Source organism: Hyperolius riggenbachi, chromosome 2 (genome assembly GCF_040937935.1).
Source record: "Hyperolius riggenbachi isolate aHypRig1 chromosome 2, aHypRig1.pri, whole genome shotgun sequence".
Taxonomy (NCBI): domain Eukaryota; kingdom Metazoa; phylum Chordata; class Amphibia; order Anura; family Hyperoliidae; genus Hyperolius; species Hyperolius riggenbachi.
Genome location: NC_090647.1, coordinates 137,552,239 through 137,574,012, shown reverse-complemented (window position 1 = coordinate 137,574,012; position 21,774 = coordinate 137,552,239). Strand labels below are relative to the sequence as shown.

At 43.9% G+C, this 21,774-nt stretch overlaps 1 protein-coding gene across 1 annotated transcript in view; it reads right to left on the bottom strand.

The window, feature by feature from the left end:
- The window catches only part of STAT6 (signal transducer and activator of transcription 6), a 234,076-nt gene that overhangs the window by 78,265 nt on the left and 134,037 nt on the right, over nucleotides 1-21,774 (bottom strand). Inside the window, exons 3-5 of the mRNA XM_068267474.1 lie at nucleotides 12,918-13,059; nucleotides 9,900-9,983; nucleotides 1,584-1,757 (exon numbers count right to left, since the gene is read on the bottom strand). Coding sequence (XP_068123575.1) covers nucleotides 1,584-1,757; nucleotides 9,900-9,983; nucleotides 12,918-13,059 — 400 coding nt within the window. The remainder of the gene's footprint in view (nucleotides 1-1,583; nucleotides 1,758-9,899; nucleotides 9,984-12,917; nucleotides 13,060-21,774) is intronic.

Sequence of the window (21,774 nt, the reverse complement as noted above, 5' to 3'; positions counted from 1 at the left end):
GTCTTGTCGCCAGCGGCGATCGACAGGAAATCGTTCTGTCTGTTTGGATCGCATTCGCCCTAGCGGTAGTGGCGGTGGTTCCTTCTATATTCTGCCTTAGGGGTGCAAGCCAGAGCAGCGGTTGCTACTGGTAGCCCCATCTGTCTGTCTGTTTGGATCGCATTCACCCTAGCGGTAGTGGCGGTGGTTCCTTCTGTATTCTGCCTTAGGGGTGCAAGCCAGAGCAGCGGTTGCTACTGGTGGCCCCATCTGTCTGTCTGTCTGGATCGCATTCGCCCTAGCGGTAGTGGCGGTGGTTCCTTCTGTACTCAGTCTGGGAGTGTAGGCCAGAGCTGCGGTTGCTGCTGGTTGCTCCTTCTGTCTGTCTTGTATGGAACGAACGCTTGCTGTAGGCTCGGTGAGGTAACCGTTTAGCAAGTGTTCGCGTTCTCTATTTGTTTTCGTGTTACATTGGTTAGTTAGGGTTGGCGTGCTTTGTCTCTGTTGCGCTTTTCTTCCGGAGACCGCGCCTTTAGGGTGCTTTGTCGCTGTTGCACTTTTCGCGCGGTGACCGCGCTTAGCGAGTGCGTTTGTTATTTTCTTTGGTGTTCTGATCATTGTTATTTGCTGTGTCTTTCTTGCTGCACTTGTGCTCTGTCTTTATTCGGTCTGGTGTCACTGTTGGCAATGGCCACTCTTGCGATTGCGTTCCCACTTGATTTCCGTTGTTGTGTGTTCACCGTCGCCGGGAGGAGACTAGATTGGTGGACACACATACATTCTGTCGCTGTGCTCACTCTCTCTATCTGAGGGCTATCTTGCCCTGCATTGTTGCAATTCGTACAATTCCCACCTGGCATCTGTGGCAGTGCAGAGGGGTTGTTCCTCTGCACTCCACAGCTCCATCTGCCGGTGGGAATTTCCCTCTACAAGTGCATTGCACCAAGCTTGGTTCTGTCGTTTTATACGCTTGTGGAGGACTTCCGCAGTGTCAGTGCACATCTTGTGCGCTGACCACGGAGATAATTCCGCAATCGTTACAATAGTCTTGCATATTTTATTGAGCCTATGTTTTCTGACACACAGTTTGTACTCCTATTTATTGCCTGATGATGCAGGGTCGTTCCTGCGAAGTGCGTTGCATTGATCCCCTGGAGTATATAATACAAGTTTTGTTGTTGTAATATTAGCATTTTCTTGTGTCTGCTTTGAGGTGGTAAGTCCACCACTGCCTCCTCTATTCAACTTTTTAACTACTTTTATACTTTTGGCACCTCTGTTTATACACTATAATTTGCTATGGATAGCATTGGAAGTTCACTGCCTCATCAGCTAACCCCTGTGTCTCCTTCCCTAATGTCTCCAACCCACTACCCTCTAGATTGTAAGGGCAGGGATCTCCTCCTAGTGTTTCTTATTCTGCTGTAAATGTATCATGTGAACACATGCCAGTATTGGTATTTGTAAAGTGGGATGTCCCGATTGTACAGAGTTTTCAACCTCTCATGTATCTATGTTCCCCATTATTTGTCTTGTACTATGTAAAGCATTCCGAAAGATGTTAGCGCTAAATAAAAAAATAATAATAACAATAATTATATTACCTGTTGCAGAGCTGTAACTTCCTGTACTTGTCCATGGAATAGATTTTCAAGTGCAATCTTCAGCCTTTGCTGTATCTCAGTGGTCTGCTTCAAGTTGTACTGCAGCTTCAAACGTTGGTATTTATACATCACTTCCTTCTCCTTCAGCTGAAAACTGAGAGCCAGCTGAGGATTCTGAAGACAAAGGATAAAGACCATAAAATGTGCTTGAATGGCAATACCTCAATTTACTATGAAGTCCATGAACTAGAATGTGCCAAAGTGTACATTTCTGCTTCCAATCAAAGAACTTACCATGGCACTTAAGCCATGGTTACCACTGTAAGCAGCAATTCTCTCTTTTATTCCTTATGTTCACTCCCTAACCAGCTCCTGCCATCTCCAACTCAAAAACATACCTCGCATCCGTCCTTTTCTCACTCAAGACACAACTAAAATGTTAATACATGCTTTCATAATTTCTCGTCTGGACTACTGCAACATACTACTCTGTGGACTACCTTCTAACAGACTGGCCCCGCTCCAGTCGGTACTGAACTCAGCTGCTTGTCTCATTCATCTTTCTTCTCGATCTTCCTCTGACGACCCTCTTTGTCAAGCTCTTCACTGGCTGCAAATTAACCAGAGGATTCAGTTCAAACTCCTAACCCTAACCTACAAAGCTCTCCACAATCTCTCTCCCCGGTACATATCCTCACTAATTTCCAGATACAAACCCAATCGCAATCTCAGATCGGCACATGATCTTCTGTTGTCCTCCTCTAGAATCACCTCCTCACATTCACGTTTACCAGATTTTGCACGCAATTGTCGTACATCTTTTTTCCAAATTCAACATCTTCTTTTCCTATCCTATATAATAATCCCCCTGTGTCTCTGCATCCTGCCCCTGTGTGTGCGTCTCCGTGCGTGTGCGCTCCTGCGCATGTGCTGCACGGACAGCCATTGGGACAGGAGTAGGAGGGGCCAAGGGGCTGGCCGGGTGTGTGTGCGCACGTGCGGCGGGCAGGTGCGCGCGCATGTGTGCTGACATGTGGCGGCGGTGACAGACCTACAGCCCATTTTTTAAACGGGCTTAGGTCACTAGTTCTATAATAAGAGAGCAACCAAATAGTACTATAACGCCCACTCACCCCATTCAATTACGCTGTCACCTTTTTTGGAGGTACCTCTCTAGCCTGTGGCATAGCAATAGAGTAGGTGCTGCTACATTAGAACCCTCCCTGGACCAGGAGACCCACTGGGGCCCTGCCTCAAGTTTTTATTGGTTCTCTAGTGGCAATAATCAGCTCTATATTGGTTTTGAATTATGGTAAGGTTTTAATGCTGGGGCCATATGCAATTAACCTTTTCTCCTGAGTTTTCTTCTTGGACATAGTTTTTTTTATTTTCTATTTAGAATAACTTTTCTGCACTTTGGAGAAAACTCAGGAGAAAACTCGGCAAGCAAGAAAATACTCAAATTTATATTCACTCATATTTTTGGTAGTATTTTTTCACACACTTTTTGCTACTTTTTTAATTGCTAAGGAATGAAAAGTAATTTTAAAGAGAAGAGACGATTATCTCTTTAGTAACTTAGTAGAAAAAGTTAATTGCATATGGGCCGCTGTGTCTTGTGGTTGTTATATGTATAGTGCTAGAAGAGTCCCAGGCCCATATGAAATTAACTTTTTCTCCTGAGTTTTCTCCTTAGTGATATTTTAAAACGTATCAATAAAATGCATTTTCATTCACCCGCAGCCAAGACAATACTTAAAATAGTTTTGATAGTACGTTTCCACCCACTTTTGTTTATACTTTTTCAATTGCAAAGTGCTGAAAAATTATTCTAAATAGAAAATGAAAAATTTTCTCTTAGGAAAAAACAATAATTGCATATGGGCCCGAGTGTGAAATTTGCACCAGTGCTCTATTCTATACAGCTAAGCCACTACCTCACTATGATTGATTTGTTTTCTTTATTTATTCTAAGTCTCACTTTTTTGCATACTATATATTTGCATAGACACCATTAAATAGATGTGTTCGTCAGCCATCACACAGCATACTTTTTATTTAAAAAAAAATGTGGGCTGCTGAGCAGGACGCAAATGGATTCCACTGGACGATGACGGACTGTACTGGCCATAATGAAAGATGGTATTTTTCAACTCTTAATCATAATGGACCTTAGAGGAGCAAACTTTATATACAGATATAACAGTCAGCCTGCTTCATAAAACTTTATAAACATTGACCTAATTAGAAAGCTTTTCTACAGTTACCTGTTTGATACTTTACCTACTGAAGTCATAGAATAGTTAAACAAGGATTCTAAATATAACATAAAATCTATACTTGGAACTCCATAGGCCAAGTGAGGATAACTAGGTATAGTTAAAAACACAATGCAGAAACATTTATTTTCATTTGTTGAACTAGGAATTGCTGACCGCCTGTCTTATCTGCTTACATTTGAAAAAAAAATGAAGAAAATAACAATAATATGTTAACTTCTTTGCTTTATGGCCTTCTCTGACAACATTGTGAAGCAATCATAAACCAACTTTATGTAGATAACATTACACATTACACATAGCTTTATGTTATGCTTGTTCTTTGAAAATTAAAAAGAAAATGGCAACGTATACCTTATAGTTTATAAGCACATACTGTAACTTCGCATCAATGAACAAAGTCCATAAAGATAATTCTGGCACTTCAAAACGTGATTAGAAAATCATAAAACCGTTTAGAAAAAAATGTAGTAGATAGCTGCACTGCAGAATTCATCATTACATATAACTTTTAATCAAGCTGCTTTGAGATCTCAATCTAAAATGACAAGTACAGTCAAGGGCAAAAATGTTGGCACTGACTCAAATGATGGGTTTTGCAAAATGTGTGGTTTCAGTTTTGTTTCTCTGGAGGCTATTCACATTGTTATGCAATATAAAATCAGCGGCAGCGCAGACTCCATAGATGAATCGTTGTAGCACATTCTTTCTAAGACTTCACCATGGTGAGGCTCAAATTCTATATGCTTCTGTGGTCACCATCACCCAAACAACAAAAGAGGCTTACCAGCTGCAAACAACCCACATTAAAAGGTTGTATATCTCGCATTTCATGGCAGAAGAAATCAGCAACAATCCACCAGAGATCCACTGGTCCTGCAGTCCCTCAGCCCACGGGTATGGTGGCCAAGATGATAGCGTATAAAACAAACAAACAGCAACTCTAAGTGTAAACCGTTTATTAAAAAGCCGACAAATAAAAGCATAGGCATTAAAATAGAGAACTCCTTACCATGGGAAGGAGACAGGCGGCACCTTCAAACTGTCCTATGCTGATGACCAACACACGCGTACAACTTTGTCGGGGTTCCCATGTCTTGGGCTCCGTATGTAAGTTCTCTATTTTAATGCCTATGCTTTTAATTGTCGGCTTTTTAATAAATGGTTTACACTTAGGGTTGCCGTTTGTTTGTTTTATACACTATCATCTTGGCCGCCATTTTGTTTTTGTTTGGTTTGGTGATGGTGACCACAGAAGCATATAGAATTTGAGCATCACCATGGTGAAGTCTTAGAAAGAATATGCTACATCGATTCATCTATGGAGTCTGCACCGATTTTATATTGCATTTAATTGACAGACTTTGGACATTGTCCTTTCTCAGCAGCAGCCATTTGTCTGACCCCTTGGCGCCGATAAGTTTTACTACTATTCACATTGTTGTTTTGATCATTGTGGAGAGTGATCAGATGCATATTAATTTAATACACATAGCTGTATTAGCATAAATGTTAAGGAGTATATAAATTACAGTTGGCTTTAACTAAGTTGGCAAGATATATAAAATCACACATAACAAAGTGTGATTTTCTCACCCCCAGGGTCCATATTCCACATATAGTCTTGAAATCCCCACCCCCTGTGTGAAATTGGGCCCAGGTGATTTTTTTTTCTTCTCAAACCATAGGTGCAAAGGATGCTGGGGAACTGATGCCATAACTCCCCCCCCCCCCCCCCCCCATGGCTTTTCACAGCCCACACCACTGTGAAAAGAGATGTGATCTAATCCAGGCAAGCCGACATCTGAAATCAGAATTATAGGAAACAGACATGATTAGACAGGTTGCAGTGGTTCTCCTGTCTCTCCTCTCTGTGAAAAGAAATGTAATTTGATCCAGGCAGGCAGAGGGAGGGGCAGGGGAAGGAACCAGGCTGGAGGGGAGGGCCTGAGAGTGCTAAGAGTGTACTTTGGCAAGGCTTCAGCATTAGGAGAAAGAAGTAAGTTCTGCTACAGATATAAATGTGAGTCTGTTCTATCCACTACGATGTACCAGTTGTAAATTTTACTTGTTCATTTAACTGTAGACAGTGCATAGACTGCATATATGTATTGCCATTCAAACCATTTTTGGCCTGAGGCGCTCTTTAAAATTTATCACAAAAAAAACATTTTCAGTGTATGTTGGCCCCGGCATAAAATAATCAACTAAGTTCATTAGAGTATAGTTCATCTCTACCTCTCTGTGCTAAATACCATTCCCCCTTTGAAGCTAACACAGCTCCCCTAGTGCCCCCCCCCCCACACCCACACATACCGCAAACTCCCCCCACCCCCCAAAAATTCCCACCTCCATTCATTTGAATGGAGTGGTGCAGTTGCTGAACACACAGACAAGATAACCATTTCACATGTGTGAGAGGAATAAAGAATTATAGGATCCAAGCTTACATCATGTACAGTAGTTGGCTGCACTTTAACAAGATCCTTTGTCTTGTCTTTCTGCCATTCTGTCTCTGGCTGTGAATCTGGGGCAATGTGTACAAAGTTAAGACAGCACATACCACTAAGCATTCTGCTGCAGGTACCTTTTGTTTTAAGAAGGCAAACTACACTAAACAATTCAATCTCCTGTCTGATTGACGGTTAATCTGACAGTCAGTTGTATCATGTGTACATTTTCAAACTGCTCACAATCCATTTTCCCATGATAATGTTGTAAAATCGATCCCGTTATCGAACAGAGCAGATCAGAAATGTTGGAAATAATTGTCCTATTCCCGTCAGTTGGGCAGGAAATTGCATTGTGTGTATTCAGCATTACCTGGCTGTCTGTGGCTGGCAAAAGAAAGATCCAAGAAATCACATGATGGTCTCCAGTGTCACTGAGAGAGATGTACGTTTGGAAAGTTTTTGGCATTGCATATATGACCAGCTAGATTTTATTTCCCATATCAATTTCCACTTTAACCACTTGAGGACCTAGCCTTTACCCCCCCTTAAGGACCAGCGCTGTTTTTTCAGATCTGTGCTGGGTGGGCTCTACAGCCCCCAGCACAGATCAAATGACAGGCAGAGCGACCAGATCGCCCCCCTTTTTTCCCTACTAGAGGGATGATGTGCTGGGGGGGTCTGATCGCTCCTGCATGCTGTGGGTGGCGGGGGCATCTCAAAGCCCCTTCCACCGCAAGATTCCCCCTCTCCCTCTTCTCCCTCCTTTCCCCGGAGATCCGAGGCTGCACAGGAACGGATCTGTCCTGTGCAGCCTCTAACAGGCTCCCCGCTGTCATGTGACAGCGATCCCCGGCCGCTGATTGGCCGGGGATCGCTGATCTACTACAACGCTGCTACTGTAGCAGCGTTGTAAAAATGTAAACAAAGCGGATTATTTCCGCTTGTGTTTACATTTAGCCTGCGAGCTGCGATCGGCGGCCCACAGGCTATTCACGGAGCCCCCCGACGTGAAATGACAGAAAACAGCCGCTCGCGCGAGCGGCTGTTTCCTGATTAATTAGCCTGCAGCCGGCGGTCCTGCAGCTACCACTTTGCCGACGCGCGTTATGAGTGCGCGGTCGGCAAGTGGTTAAAGGACAAATGAAGCAAGAGGGATATGGAGGCAGCCATATTTATTTCCTTATAAGCAATACCAGTCACCTGGCTATTCTGCTCATCCTCTGCCTCTAATACTTTTAGCCATAGACCCACAATGCATTTGCCTTTATGAATCATGACTGTGGCTGCCAGACTCCCACAATGCATTGCGGGACTTGTAGTTCCTTAACAGCCAAGTTTGCAGATCACTGCCCTAGCTGCTTACTGGTTACTTTAAGGGTGGCCCCGTATTGAACGGTATATCTAGGCTGCCACATTTCTTTCGTTTTAATCAATGCCAACTACCTGGCTGTCCTGCTGATCCTTTTTTTTATTTTTTATAAAAGTTGAATCACATAATTAACAGTGAAGCATATAGAAAGATGCAAATATAACACCCTTACAATGGTGGTATATAACATCATGTATAACACTTAAAACTCAAAGATTAATAGTGACAGCTGCACTCCTTGTTCTGAGTGCTTGACTGCTCCATTCAGGACAACATTTTTTAAAAAGTAGTAAACTTGCAACCTTTTCTGACATCAAACAATGTGGTAACCAACAAATCTTTTGGGGCCCTTATGCCTGGTACACACCATGGGCTTGATTCACTAACCGGCACTAAGTGTTAGCCATGGACTAAAAAAGAGTTTTCCGGCACTAAGCCGTTTAGTGTGCCTTATCTGAGTTAGTGTGCCTTAAGTAGCTTTGTGCACACTAAATAGCTTTGTGCACACTAAAAGATGGACAAAGCTACATCGCAAACTGCAGATAAGGCACACTAACCTCAGATAAGGCACACTAACCTCAGATAAGGTTAGCGCTGTAGTTTGTGCCCACTAAGTGATAAGGCACACTAACCGGCTTAGTGCCGGTTAGTGAATCAAGCCCCATGAAATTTCCCATCAGATAAACAGGTTGAATATTTCTGACAGGTCCAATCTAATTTCCGATTGTTTTTCCGATGTCTGAATTTGTATAGAAGTAATTGGAAAATTGATCAGAAAAATGATTGGAGATGAGATTGGACCTGTCAAGAAATTATCGACTCGAACCATACAGGCAGGAAATTGCATGGTATGTACCAGGCATAATAGGTCTACTTTGTCAAGGCAAGCTAAACAATATAGAAAACACTGCTCATTGTACAATGACATTAAATATAAAAGTGCAACCAACACCAAGTGACTGACTGTCATCAGAATGATGTCATATTCCCACCAAATGCATGTAAACAAAGAGGCAAGCACCATAAATATTATGTACATACAGACATTCCCTTTATCCCTTTAGGATATGAGCTGACAGCTGTACTCTGCAATGAAGGAAAATGGCAACAAGACCACCCATCATTGTTCGGTGTGCTGATTGCTAGTATGCTACTGGTTATATTCATGTCAAAGCCCGAAGGTGCACACCATTACTGACAATTATCTGTTTTTTAAGTCCTTAAAGTTTGTATTTAAGAACAAAGATACAAAGGCTATATCAAAAAAGATACATACATCTCAAGATCATATCCAGTAATATAAATTACAGATGGGTACATAGCAAGAGCACACATCCCACCCTTTATGTTATAGGATATATCAGCTCACATTACCTCTCTAACCGTATTTAACATAAAAATGTGAATTGGAACCAGTGCCTACGTGGCAACATAATTGGAACCACAGACTAAGAACAAGGTCTAGAGTAGTTACACTAAAACAATCAAAACATCTCAGAAACATAGTTAGACCTGGGAGGATAGTCCTGTATCCGACATTATACCAGCACATCCAAGAACAAGCTAAAGATGCACCATAGAAATACCAGCAAAGAAACAGAGCAAAAATTAGAAAGTAGAAGACAGAAAAAGAGAGAAGAATGTAAGAGAAGGAAAGTAAAGAGAAAACAGAGGCCTTCTGTGAGAAGAATCCCCCCCCCCCCCAGCATATTCACGAAAAACCACCCAGCAACACAGGAAAAACCCATATCACTTAACCTTATGAAAGCCGTTTGCTCCAAAATCTACCCTACTGTCCCAAAATTGCCTTCCCTACATCAGATTCATGACATATTGCCCACATCAGCCAACTATTTTGATGATTGAGTAGTCTGCTATGTGATTCCTGAACAATGGCCTCCATAGCTTCAATATATCGCATCTCCACCAACCAATCAGAGATAGTAGGCACTACCTCAGATATCCAAACTTAGGGATAGTGAGTCTAGGCGTTACTAAGATATGCCTGATGAGGGATTTCTTAAATTTAATTGGGAGAGGCTACATGAGAAGCAGTAAGGATTCAGGAGTGGAAAGATTTTTGTAAAACATGGAAAGAAGCTTCAGCGATGAGATGACTGGAATAAATCAGATTTGCTCAGGATTTTCCTTTGCTGAAAACAAAATATTTAAAGACCTTGAGGAGTTTAAAAATGCAGAAAAATTAATGGCTTACCTGCTTCAAGACAATTTCCATTTCTCCTTTACAAATATCCCTGAACAGGAGAATGAGCTGCATTGGTTCTTGCTGTGACACATTCTGTAAGACATAAAAATGAGGATACTCTGGGTAGATACATCATATAATTTGCAATTGTTTGTATCTTCAAGTATCATATTCTCTCTATATAAATAGGAATGCCAGACCAGTATAGTCAGACACTAGGAAATCTGCCAATGAGCTTTTTTGGGATGGGAGCAAAATCGAGATCATCCAGAGGAAGCCATAATTTCCCTGGTCAGATCTGGGCTGTAGAGTTGGAATGCAAAAGCATTAACCACTTAGCCTCCAAGTTCCAATGACAAGCTTGCCAACCACACCTAACCCCTCCATAATGGATAGCGATGGAACTCATCTATGCTATTGGAGAACTCTACCCACTACTATTTGCCAGGGTGGGAAGTGCAGTGTGCAGGAGTTTTGTGTGATGCACACCAGTCCAGTGGCTTTTGCTAGATCAGTTTGCTTGAAGATAGCTAAAGCTTCTTACTCACCTCCTAAAGGAGGCGACATCCTCTTGATGACAGTCATCAAGGGATGCTTCTTTCTGCCGGCGGGTATGCACAACGTCATGCGGCGCTACACGTCAGGAGTGAACAAGACTTCAAGTCGTCGGGAATCTTAGTGATCCGATCCGCCGTGACAGCTGTATTGAGGCAGGACTCTAAGCGACATTCAAGGTACTCCCTGCTTGCACCCACGCCACCATATCGCGGAAACAATCACTCGCTGCTCAAAAAAATGGTTTTTTTTTAATCGCCTTTTGTCAGGAAAATCGCAACGTAGGTACATAGCTTAAGAGAGATCCACCCCATAAAGCTCCATTTGGGACTGTGACAATTATAGGATGTTCCAACTTTACCAATTAACCACTCAGAATAATAAACAACACATATTGAAAACTATGTTAACATTTCTTAAGCAGAATGCCAACACAAATGTATGTGCATACTGTATATTTTCTAGCAATAGCTGGCTAGTGTAAGGGCTTTGCATTGGACACAGGCAACATGGCTCTTCCTGTTGGCTGACGGTGTAATGGTTAAGGGCTCTGCCTCTGACACAGGAGACCAGGGTTCGAATCTCGGCTCTGCCTGTTCAGTAAGCCAGCACTAATTCAGTAGGAGACCTTTGGCAAGTCTCCCTTACACTGCTACTGCCAATAGAGCGCGCCCTAGTGGCTGCTGCTCTGCTCTGGCGCTTTGAGTCCGCAAGGAGAAAAGCGCAATATAAATGTTATTTGTCTTGTCTTGTCTTGTCTGTTCAGTAAGCCAGCACATATTCAGTGAGGAGACCTTGGGCAAGACTCCCTAAGACCGCTACTGCGTATATTGCGCATCCTAGTGGCTGCAACTCTGACGTTTTGAGTCCGCCAGGAGAAAAGGGCAATATAAATGTTATTTGTCTTGTCTTGTATATATCATGCATAATATAACAGCTAATAAAACAAAAGTATCAAAGCATCATAAACAAATAATAATAATTCATATGTAGTCAGTTATTGCAGAATTCCAATAAAGTGGCAAGTAAAAAGAACTAGAAAACGATATAAATTACGGTGGGACTTGCATATATTACTATAAGGATCATTTTTTAATTGTTTATACAGTTGTCTGATACTTTTCACTTGGCACTTTATGGAATTTGTACAATACCTAGCTACACCTAAAATATATTTTTTCTTGCGCCTTGGTACTTTTGTTTAGTTGGCTGTTGTTTTCTGATTATATATTATATTTATGCACATATATTTGTTATATAGGACTCAATTTATGAAATATTTATATTGTTTTATTATGAGAGGTATGACCAATTAATAAAGCTAGCACATCATGTAATTTTCATGATGATCAGAGCAGCTGTTTACAGATACCCCTCTCTTGGATTTTTAAGCTGTGTCTTCTCTGTCATGCTTGCATGGTTGGGTAGTGTGATCCCTTTGGTTGGATTATTCATTGTCAGCTTGTTTGTAGAGGTGGTCCCCCAGCGGTCAAGTGGTGCCATGCTTCCACTTGAATCCATGTAGCTGCTGGTAATGCCATCAGAGGATAATCCAAAGGAGTCCATATTTGATGGTGCACACCAGAGCGATTCGTTTTTTCCCCAAATTCAAATTCTGGTCCTGCATGCTGATTTCTGAGACGTTTCTGCCTCAATAAGTATAGAAAAGTGGAAAACGGCTCTGAAAAACACTAGATCAGAGCTATTTTGCAAGCGTTTTTGTTACAGAAGCTTTTCAGTTACAGCTGAACTGTAACAAAATATAAAGAATACTACACAAAAATGCGCCAAAAAACGCTAGGCATGTTTACAAAACCTCTCTAAACATGCCTAGAATTGCTTTGGAAAACCTCTTCAAAAACCGCTAGTGTTTGCAGATCCGCTAGCGGTTTTTGGTGTACACTGGCCCTAACCCAGTCATGGTAGGGAGACAGATTCTTCAAACAAGCTGATTCAGCGATGTCCACTGGACAGGTGTCTATCATACACATATCTTCACTCACTTCCACCCACCCTACCTCATGGCGGCAGTTGGCGCTCTTTTACACCTAATAATAATAGCACTGCAATAACAGAGGGAGGACAGACTGGTAAGTTTAGGACAATATGAATAAAATCATTTATTTGCGCATGGACAACTGAGCATGAAAGGAATCAGAGAAGTGGCGTAGCAATAGAGGATGCAGAGGTTGCAACCACACCGGGGCCCTTGGACTAGAGGAGCCCACTGCAGGCCCTCCCTCAATTGCAGTGCAAGCCTTTCAATGATGCCCTGCTGGTACTGATCACTTCTATATATGCTTTGAATAGTGGTAATCCTTAACAAACTGTTTCCCTCCATCTGAATTGTTATGTATGGAATGCTTAGATGTAAAACTTGCACTGGGGCTTAAAGCTACGCCACTGAATCAGTGGGAACAGTCCCTACAAAAGAAAGGTATTTGGAAATGTGCAGGGGGTCAGCTCACTTACCTTAAACTTTTCTACACATGACATGATGAGTCTTGTATCGCTTCTGCAGTTACTTCCCACCATCTCCAGCTGTTCTATTAATTTACTTAACACGGACTTTGCAGTTTCTGTGCAGAAGGAATCTGTCCCTGTAATATAGTCCCTGTAAGAACACCACACAGATTTAGGTAAGACAAAAGGTTCAGCATTAGGCTAGGAATGCATTACATGAACTTTCTAATCAATTAAATGTTTGATTCAATAAACCCACTGAAATGAAGAGAAAATGAATATCAACAAAATATTGGAGTGTGTGAAGGGCTACAATGGTCCTAAAAGCCCCCTTACTAAAATACTAAGAAAAACAAAAGTTTGCTTTCTTAAAACAGAAAGAATTTGCGATAATTCAGGTTGGAGTGAGTGTTTACCATTTTAAAAATAAAAAAGTCGGATACTCACCTAAGGAGAAGGAAGGCTCGGTCCTAATGAGCCTTCCCTCTCCTTTCCCGGTCCCCGGTCCCGCGCAGGATCCCCCGTGGCAGTATTCGACCAGTTCGGTCAAATACTGCCACTTCCGCATGCCGAAGGGAGCTTTTGGAAGCTTTCGGGAGCACTCGGGCTCGCGAAGACGGGCCGCTCCATACTACGCATGCGCGAGCGCCCTCTATGACGCACTCGCGCGTGCGTAGTATGGAGCGGCCCGTCTTCGAAAGCCCGAGTGCTCCCGAAGACCTCCGAAGTCCCTACGGCGGCGGACGCGAACGGGGGAGCCAGCGCAGCACCGAGGGCACCGGGAGAGGAGAGGGAAGGCTCATTAGGACCGAGCCTTCCCTCTCCTCAGGTGAGTATCCGACTTTTTTATTTTTAAAATGGTAAACACTGGCTTTAAGGGGGCTTTTAGGACCATTGTAGTCCCTTACACACTCCAATGAGTTCTGGGTCACCATGAGCTTGCTGGTTAGTCTGTACCTCTCGGTGTTACAAGCCCTACTCCATAGAGCCAAATGAATCCATGCCATGCACTGATGAGGATTAACCAATCCGAAACAGTCTGTATGCATGTTGGATTATTATGGCTCTGTACAAATTAACAAACTGACACATCATTGCATTCCAGCGGTTCTGGAGGTGTGTTCAGCTTCTAAGGGCAACAATGGTTAATTTGCATATATTCAGCAGTGATGCTCTGGGAGACATCTCAATCTCACTCCAACCTGAATTATCGCAAATTCTTCTCAGCTAATTGTAGATTTCTGCTGAAATCTAACTGAAATGAAGCAAGGTGAAAAAATGGATGCTACTTCCTTATCCTTATTATTTGCCATGCTAAGGCTTCTTTCGCACTAGTAAAGCTTGTGCGCATGCGCTTTCTGTCACACATGGTGAGTTACGGTGTAACGCTAATGTTGGTGGCCTATACAACTTGATAAAAAATTGCATTCGTCATCTTAAAAATGTTCCAGATGCATTTTATCTCAGCACTCAGGAGCACAAGACTGTAGTGTGACTGTCACAACTCCTAGCACAGTCTGAACAGACCCTAAATGAATGTTGATTGGTATATGGACAGCAGAGCTGAGCCAAGGCAGAGGCAACAGAGGCACTTGGGTACAGCAGTGCAGTAGGTGAATTTCAATCAGTGCAGCCGGAGCTAGAAACAACTGCCCAACAGAGACACGTGCTATCCTGTAACGTGCAACCGCACTCTCATTCCCTATTATCATTATCCTAGTCCAGTGATCTTGGCTCTCCAGCTGTTAGGGAACATCAAGTCCCACGCATTTGCCTTTATGAATCAGGACTGTCAGACTTCCGCAATGCATTGTGGGACTTGTAGTTCCTTAACAGCTGGAGAGCCAAGTTTGCAGATCACTGTAGAGCTAGTTAGAACCAGGGTTGGGGCTAATAGGTAGCATCTTTGCTGGTCCATCCCTATCCACTCTGTAACATAAATGTTGCCATCTGAGATGCTGGTGACTGTGTGGATAGGTGACCCTATGTTCGATCGCGGAAAAGAGGATTGAATGAGGAGCCCCTCTCTCAGTCAACAAAGTGAGAAAGCTGCAAGCAGGGTCTGATTTGAAAGCAGTGGTGGGAGTGGGGGAGGGGTGGGGCAGAGAATGAAATTTGGGCGTCCGCAGCTAATGGACATTTTGGGCACCCATAGGCATTAATGCAAATATCGGCTGTATGGCGCCCAAAGCAGAAAATCGGGTGCGCAATGATTATCGTTTTGAAAATTATAAGGTTATAGTTTCTGACATTTTTAATGTTTAGTATTTATAAAGTATTCACTTTTGAAAGTTAACATATTGAAATTTATCATTTTCAATATTATAAGGTTAGGAAGGGGGGTTTTCGGGTTAGGCGTCAGGAAGGGGGGGTTTTAGACGTCAAGAAGAGGGGTTTAGGGATAGGCGTCAACAAGGGGGGTTTGGGCTGGGCAGGCCTAGGAATATGGGCTGGGCAGGCATAGGAATACGGACTGGGCGGGCCTGGCAATATGGGCTGGGCAGGCCTGACAATATGGGCTGGGCAGGCCTGGCAATATGGGCTGGGCAGGCCTGGCAATTTGGGCTGGGCAGGCATGGCAATATGGGCTGGGCAGGCATGGCAATATGGGCTGGGCAGACATGGCAATATGGGCTGGGCAGACATGGCAATATGGGCTGGGCAGGCATGGCAATATGGGCTGGGCAGGCATGGCAATATGGGCTGGGCAGGCATGGCAATATGGGCTGGGCAGGCCTGACAATATGGGCTGGGCAGGCCTGGCAATATGGGCTTGGCAGGCCTGACAATATGCGCTGGGCAGGCCTGGCAATATGGGCTGGATGGGCTGGGCAGGCCTGGCAATATGTACTGGGCAGGCCTGGAAATATGGGCTGGACAGGCCTGGCAATATGGGCTGGGCAGGCATAGCAATATGGACTGGGCAGGCATGGCAATATGGGCTGGGTAGGACTGGCAATATGGGCTGGGCAGGCCTGACAATATGGGCTGGGCAGGCCTGACAATATGGGCTTGGCAGGCCTGGCAATATGGGCTGGGCAGGCCTGGCAATATGGGCTGGATGGGCTGGGCAGGCCTGGCAATATGGACTGGGCAGGCCTGGAAATATGGTCTGGACAGGCCTGGCTATATGGGCTGGGCAGGCATGGCAATATGAGCTGGGCAGGCATGGCAATATGGGCTGGGCAGGCATGGCAATATGGGCTGGGTAGGCCTGGCAATATGGGCTGGGCGGGCCTGACAATATGGGCTGGGCGGGCCTGACAATATGGGCTGGGCGGGCCTGACAATATGGGCTGGGCAGGCCTGGCAATATGGGCTGGACAGGCCTGGCAATATGGGCTGGATGGGCTGGGCAGGCCTGGCAATATGGGCTGGATGGGCTGGGCAGGCCTAGCAATATGGACTGGGCAACCCTGGAAATAGGGGCTGGACAGGCCTGGCACTATGGGCTGGGCAGGCATGGCAATATGGGCTGGGCAGACATGACAATATGGGCTGGGCAGGCCTGACAATATGGGCTGGGCAGGCCTGACAATATGAGCTGGGCAGGCCTGACAATATGAGCTGGGCAGGCCTGACAATATGGGCTTGGCAGGCCTGACAATATGGGCTGGGCAGGCCTGGCAATATGGGCTTGGCAGGCCTGACAATATGAGCTGGGCAGGCCTGGCAATATGGGCTGGGCAGGCCTGGCAATATGGGCTGGGCAGGCCTGGCTATATGGGCTGGACAGGCCTGGCAATATGGGCTGGATGGGCTGGGCAGGCCTGGCAATATGGGCTGGATGGGCTGGGCAGGCCTGGCAATATGGACTGGGCAGGCCTGGAAATCTGGGCTGGACAGGCCTGGCAATACGGGCTGGATGGGCTGGGCAAGCCTGGCAATATGGGCTGGACAGGCCTGGCAATATGGGCTGGACAGGGCTGGCAATATGGGCTGGACAGGGCTGGCAATATGGGCTGGACAGGCCTGGCAATATGGGCTGGACAGGGCTGGCAATATGGGCTGGACAGGGCTGGCAATATGGGCTGGACAGGCCTGGCAATATGGGCTGGACAGGCCTGGCAATATGGACTGGACAGGCCTGGCAATATGGGGTGGACAGGCCTGGCAATATGGGCTGGGCAGGCCTGGCAATATGGGCTGGGCAGGCCTGGCAATATGGACTGGGCAGGCCTGGAAATATGGGCTGAGATATCTAACCAATGAAGAAACCCGTGAGAGTTTTAGACTGGAAGCTCGCTTATTTGATTGACGTGTTTTGCTGCATAGTGGAAAATCTCAGCAAAATCACACACAATGTAAGTCTATGGACTGATTAAAAATCACATTGTTGTGCATTCGCCAATGTAATTTCATGTGCATTTTAAAATTGCACAGCAATTTCCTTCTCCCTACATACTGTATGCAAATTGCCAGCGAATCACAAGCCATTTGCACACAGTGCTTTCCTATGGGAAATCACTGTATGCGAGTCGCATGCGATTTGCATACAGCATGTGGGAAGAAGGAATTTGTTGTGCGATTTTAAAATGCACATAAAATCCTCCTTTTCTCACTGGTTTTGGGAGTGCCCATCCATCAACAAGTCTAAAGGTGGTAATACACTTATAGATTTGCAGCAGATTCGACCATCAGATAGATTTGTGTCAGATGCCTGTCAAGTCGAATCTGACAGGAATCTATCTGATGTGTGCCACACCACACACTAGGAACAGATTTGTAATAGATTTTAGAATGAAATCTATTGGAAATCGATCTAAATGCATTATTGGACCATTAGATCCAATGCAGCTCTATGAGCCATCAATCTGCTGCCAGCAGCAGATCAACCCAGATTTTCCATTCTGTCAGATAGATCAAATCGATCAAAATCGGCAGCAAATCGATCAATAGATTTGATAGAATCGATTTCCAATCGATCAATTTCATAGAATCTATCAATGCCTGAAATCGACCGTGTATGGGCCCCTTTAGACCACATAAAGACTTATCTAGATCTCCAAATCGAAGTAAACCCGCTCTTGGCCCTCTTTGGCCTACTTAGTAACCCTATTACTAAATAAGAATAAACTTGGCTATGTCCTCTCACTGACAACTAGAAAGGTCCTGATAGATAAATGGAAAAGTGTCCAAGGGGGACAAAAGATGGCACGAGGGGGACAATAGGAAGGAAATTGTACAGGAAGGACGTGTTAGATCCCACCCTCAACACAATTCTATTCCTGTTTTTTATTTCCCGTCCACAGGAACACACATTTTCAAACTACTGTAAAGTCACAAAGCTCATGGAAATCCAAGAACCAGGAAATTTCTACAATGGGGAACACAGCAGTATTAACCCTTTCCACACCATCCAAAACAAACAAAATTCTCGGAGTTGGACTTTTAAATCTTCCTGCAGCTAACAGGGGTTTCATGCTGCCTATCAAAGAACAATTAAAAATGCATTGATCTTGCAGTGGTATTAGTTGCCAGAAACCATAGTGTTAGGAATAGTTCTATGCCTAAGTCACATGCTGGCGGCAGTACACAACTGGATTGGTATGCACATCTGCAAGCTTTGAGTACATTAATTAGTATTAAACCTGTTGCTCATTAAAGGGAATCTGAAGTGAAAAAAAAAACGTATGATATAATGACTTGTATGTGTAGTCCTACTAAGAAATGGAACATTAGTAGCACAGATAGGAGTCTCATTTTGTTTCCAGTACAGGAAAAGTTAAGAAATATTACCTGTAATCTATGCAAAACAGTTTCTCTGAACTCACCGACTAAACTTTGCTCGGTTGCAGTGCTATTTTCTAAAGCACTTATACATAAGAGAAACAGTGAAAGACAACTTCAGATAAGATTTTACTGCAGGGAAGCTCAAAGGTCATTAGATCTGCTCTGTTTCATAGTTTAAAATACAGTGTAGAGTGTAGCTTGTAAAACTGCAAATATTAGAAAATGATGCAATGTTATAAAAGAAAAAGCTATATAACCGAAATTAAAAATATGAGACTGTTTTCTTTGTTACTAATGTTGCATTAATTATCCATACAACGCTTACAATTCATTGTATCATAATTGTATTTTTATTTTTTTCGCTTCAGTGTCACTAAAATGTAAGGACGTTTACCTTTCCTAGAAGCTCATCAGAATTGCAGCTCAGTTGGTTTCTGGTTCTGCTCACTGATTTCCTGGCTCCTGATTTTGTTGACAGCTAGTTAGTTGGGCATTGGTCTGTTTGCTCAGTTTATTGTCTGCTACTCCCTTGCTATTTGTTTTTAATTTGTTTATTGTTTCAACTGATTTCATTAAAAAGGTTATTGCTGTAATTGCTGACTTGTGGCTTTGTTGCCTGTGGTCACTATCCACTAATAAAGTCTCTTGAGCAACAATGCATATAGGAAACATAGAAAGTAAAGGAAATATGGCAATATTAATAATCAACATTAAATACATATTATGTAAGAATAAGAATTACTCAGCAGCAGCTATAATGAAATAGGATTTATGAAATCCTAGCGAGAAATCTTACTGAAATGTGCTAAGAATTGTATTTGGCTTTAGTTGGACTTTGACAAACCTGTTCTGTTTTGCTGAGCATTTGTTTATAAATGACTGAGGCTGGCCAACTTGCTGAGACAAAATACAATGCAAATACACACATGCCCACAAGGGTCTGTATTGCCTAGAGCAGAGTTTTTCTAAATTGTTTTGGTATGTACCCAATGCCAAAGCCTCTGCTCACCAAGTACCCCCTGGCATGGTAAAGATTATCTCAAGTACCCCTCCACAGATAATTTAACATAGTACATGGTTATTGATTCTAAACAATTTCAAAACATTTTGGCTCTTCTTGTTCAGTAAGCCTTCAGATCTTTGAATCTTGGCTCTTCCTGTTCAGTAAGCCAGCAACTATTCAGTAAGGAGACATTGGGCGAGACTCTCTAACACTGCTACCCACACAGCTGCGCCCTCGTGGCTGCAGCTCAAGTCTGCCAGGAGAAAAGCCCAATATAAATGTTGTTTTCTTGTCTAATATTGCTCTTAATTAGCTAAAATGATAATGGTTTAAGTCACAATGTGGACCTGAGGCTAAATTAACCTGGGGCCCCCCTTTACCACCCACCCCTACTCCTGCATCATATTCACCACCCTGGGCCCCTGAGTCAACTGCTGCCCTCCCCTGAGTTCTCCCCTTTTAATGTTACTGTACTCCCTGGGGCCCCTGCACCATTTTTTTAAGCACTGTGGCTCTCCTGTCCCTGCACACTGATCCTGTACATTCTCCCCATCTTCATCCAAGCAGGGCCACCTCTTCTCAGTGACCCGGGGGAATGTTAATGCATAAAATCCAATGAGCATGGATCAAGACAGGAAGAACAGATAAAGCAGCAGGCAGGGGCAGTTGAGCTGCTGTGCTGACAAAACTTTGCAGGCGCCCTGGGGAGCACAAATCAAGGGGAGACCTGGGTAGGCCCAGAAGCACTTGGGGGCCCTGGGACAATTGGTCCCTTTGGTTCTATGGTAGCACCAGCCCTGAGCCTGAGTACATCCTGGAACCATCAGAAGTAACTCCTCGAGTACAGCAACACGTACCACACGTTGAGAACCTAGGGACTAATTAAGCCTGGTAGACACATTTAATTTTGATTGGCCAATCACTGACCAATTTTACCACCTCCATGTAGTATTAGCATTTACCACTTCACCACTAAGGGTTTTTTACTCTTACGGGCCAGAACAATTTTCACCTGTCAGCACTCCTCCCCTTCATTCACCAATAACTGTATCACTACTTATTTGCCCATTTATCTTGTTTTGTGTTTTTTTTTTTTAACCAAATCAATAATTACAAGCCCTTCTTTGCAAAAATAACAGTAATATACACTCATACCATACATAGTAAAAAAGCTGAGTCTCTAACATAACTATTTATGTATTTTTTTTATACTTTTTTATACTTTTTTCTTAAATGTTGTCACTTTGATTTTCTTTACAAGTGTTTTATTTTGGTAACTATGGGGGGCAGGGAAGGGGAAGGGTTTAATTTATTTTATTTTATTTATATTAGTGTAAAATGTGTATTTTTTTACCACAAAGTTCAAAGAACACAGGCAGCGTTGTTACAGGAAATGGAAATCATTGGCTTCTCGTTGAAGCCACAATCTGTTTGCCATTAACGGGGGCAAACAGGATGTTTTAATACTACCAGTGGTCCTGTAGTGGTTAACTACACACTCTGTTCACAGTATGTGTTGAGCAACATACTACACGGAGGTGGTAAAATTGGCCAATCAAAATTGAAGGTGTGTACCAGGCTTAAAGAGAACCCGAGGCGGGGTTCTTCCATCGCAATCCATATACAGAGGCTGGGTCTGTCTATAGAGCCCAGCCTCTGTTGCTAGTTCGTTTCCTTCAAAGCCCCCCCTGCGTGCTGCCAGACCCCATAAAACACAGCCGTGCTGGCGATATACAGCGTGTTGCAGCCGGCTGTGTTTAGCTTACTACTGTCAGTCTCGCCGCTCCCCCGCCTCCTGAATCGCTTCAGTCCCCGCCCACGTCCTTTCCCTCGCCGGAGCGATTCAGCAGGCAGGGGAGCAGCTGAGACTGACATTCATGAGGTAAACACAGCCGCATAGCGCGGCTGTGATTTATGGGGTCTGACAGCGTCCGGGGGGGGGGGGGGGGGGGGGGGGGGGGGCTTTGGAGGGAACGAACTAGCAACAGAGGCTGGGCTCTATAGGCAAACCCAGCCTCTGTATATGGATTGCGATGGAAGAACCCCGCCTCGGGTTCTCTTTAAAGATTGGTAGACACTTTTCATTACGTTTGGCAAATCACTGCCCAATTTGACCACCTTCATAGAGTA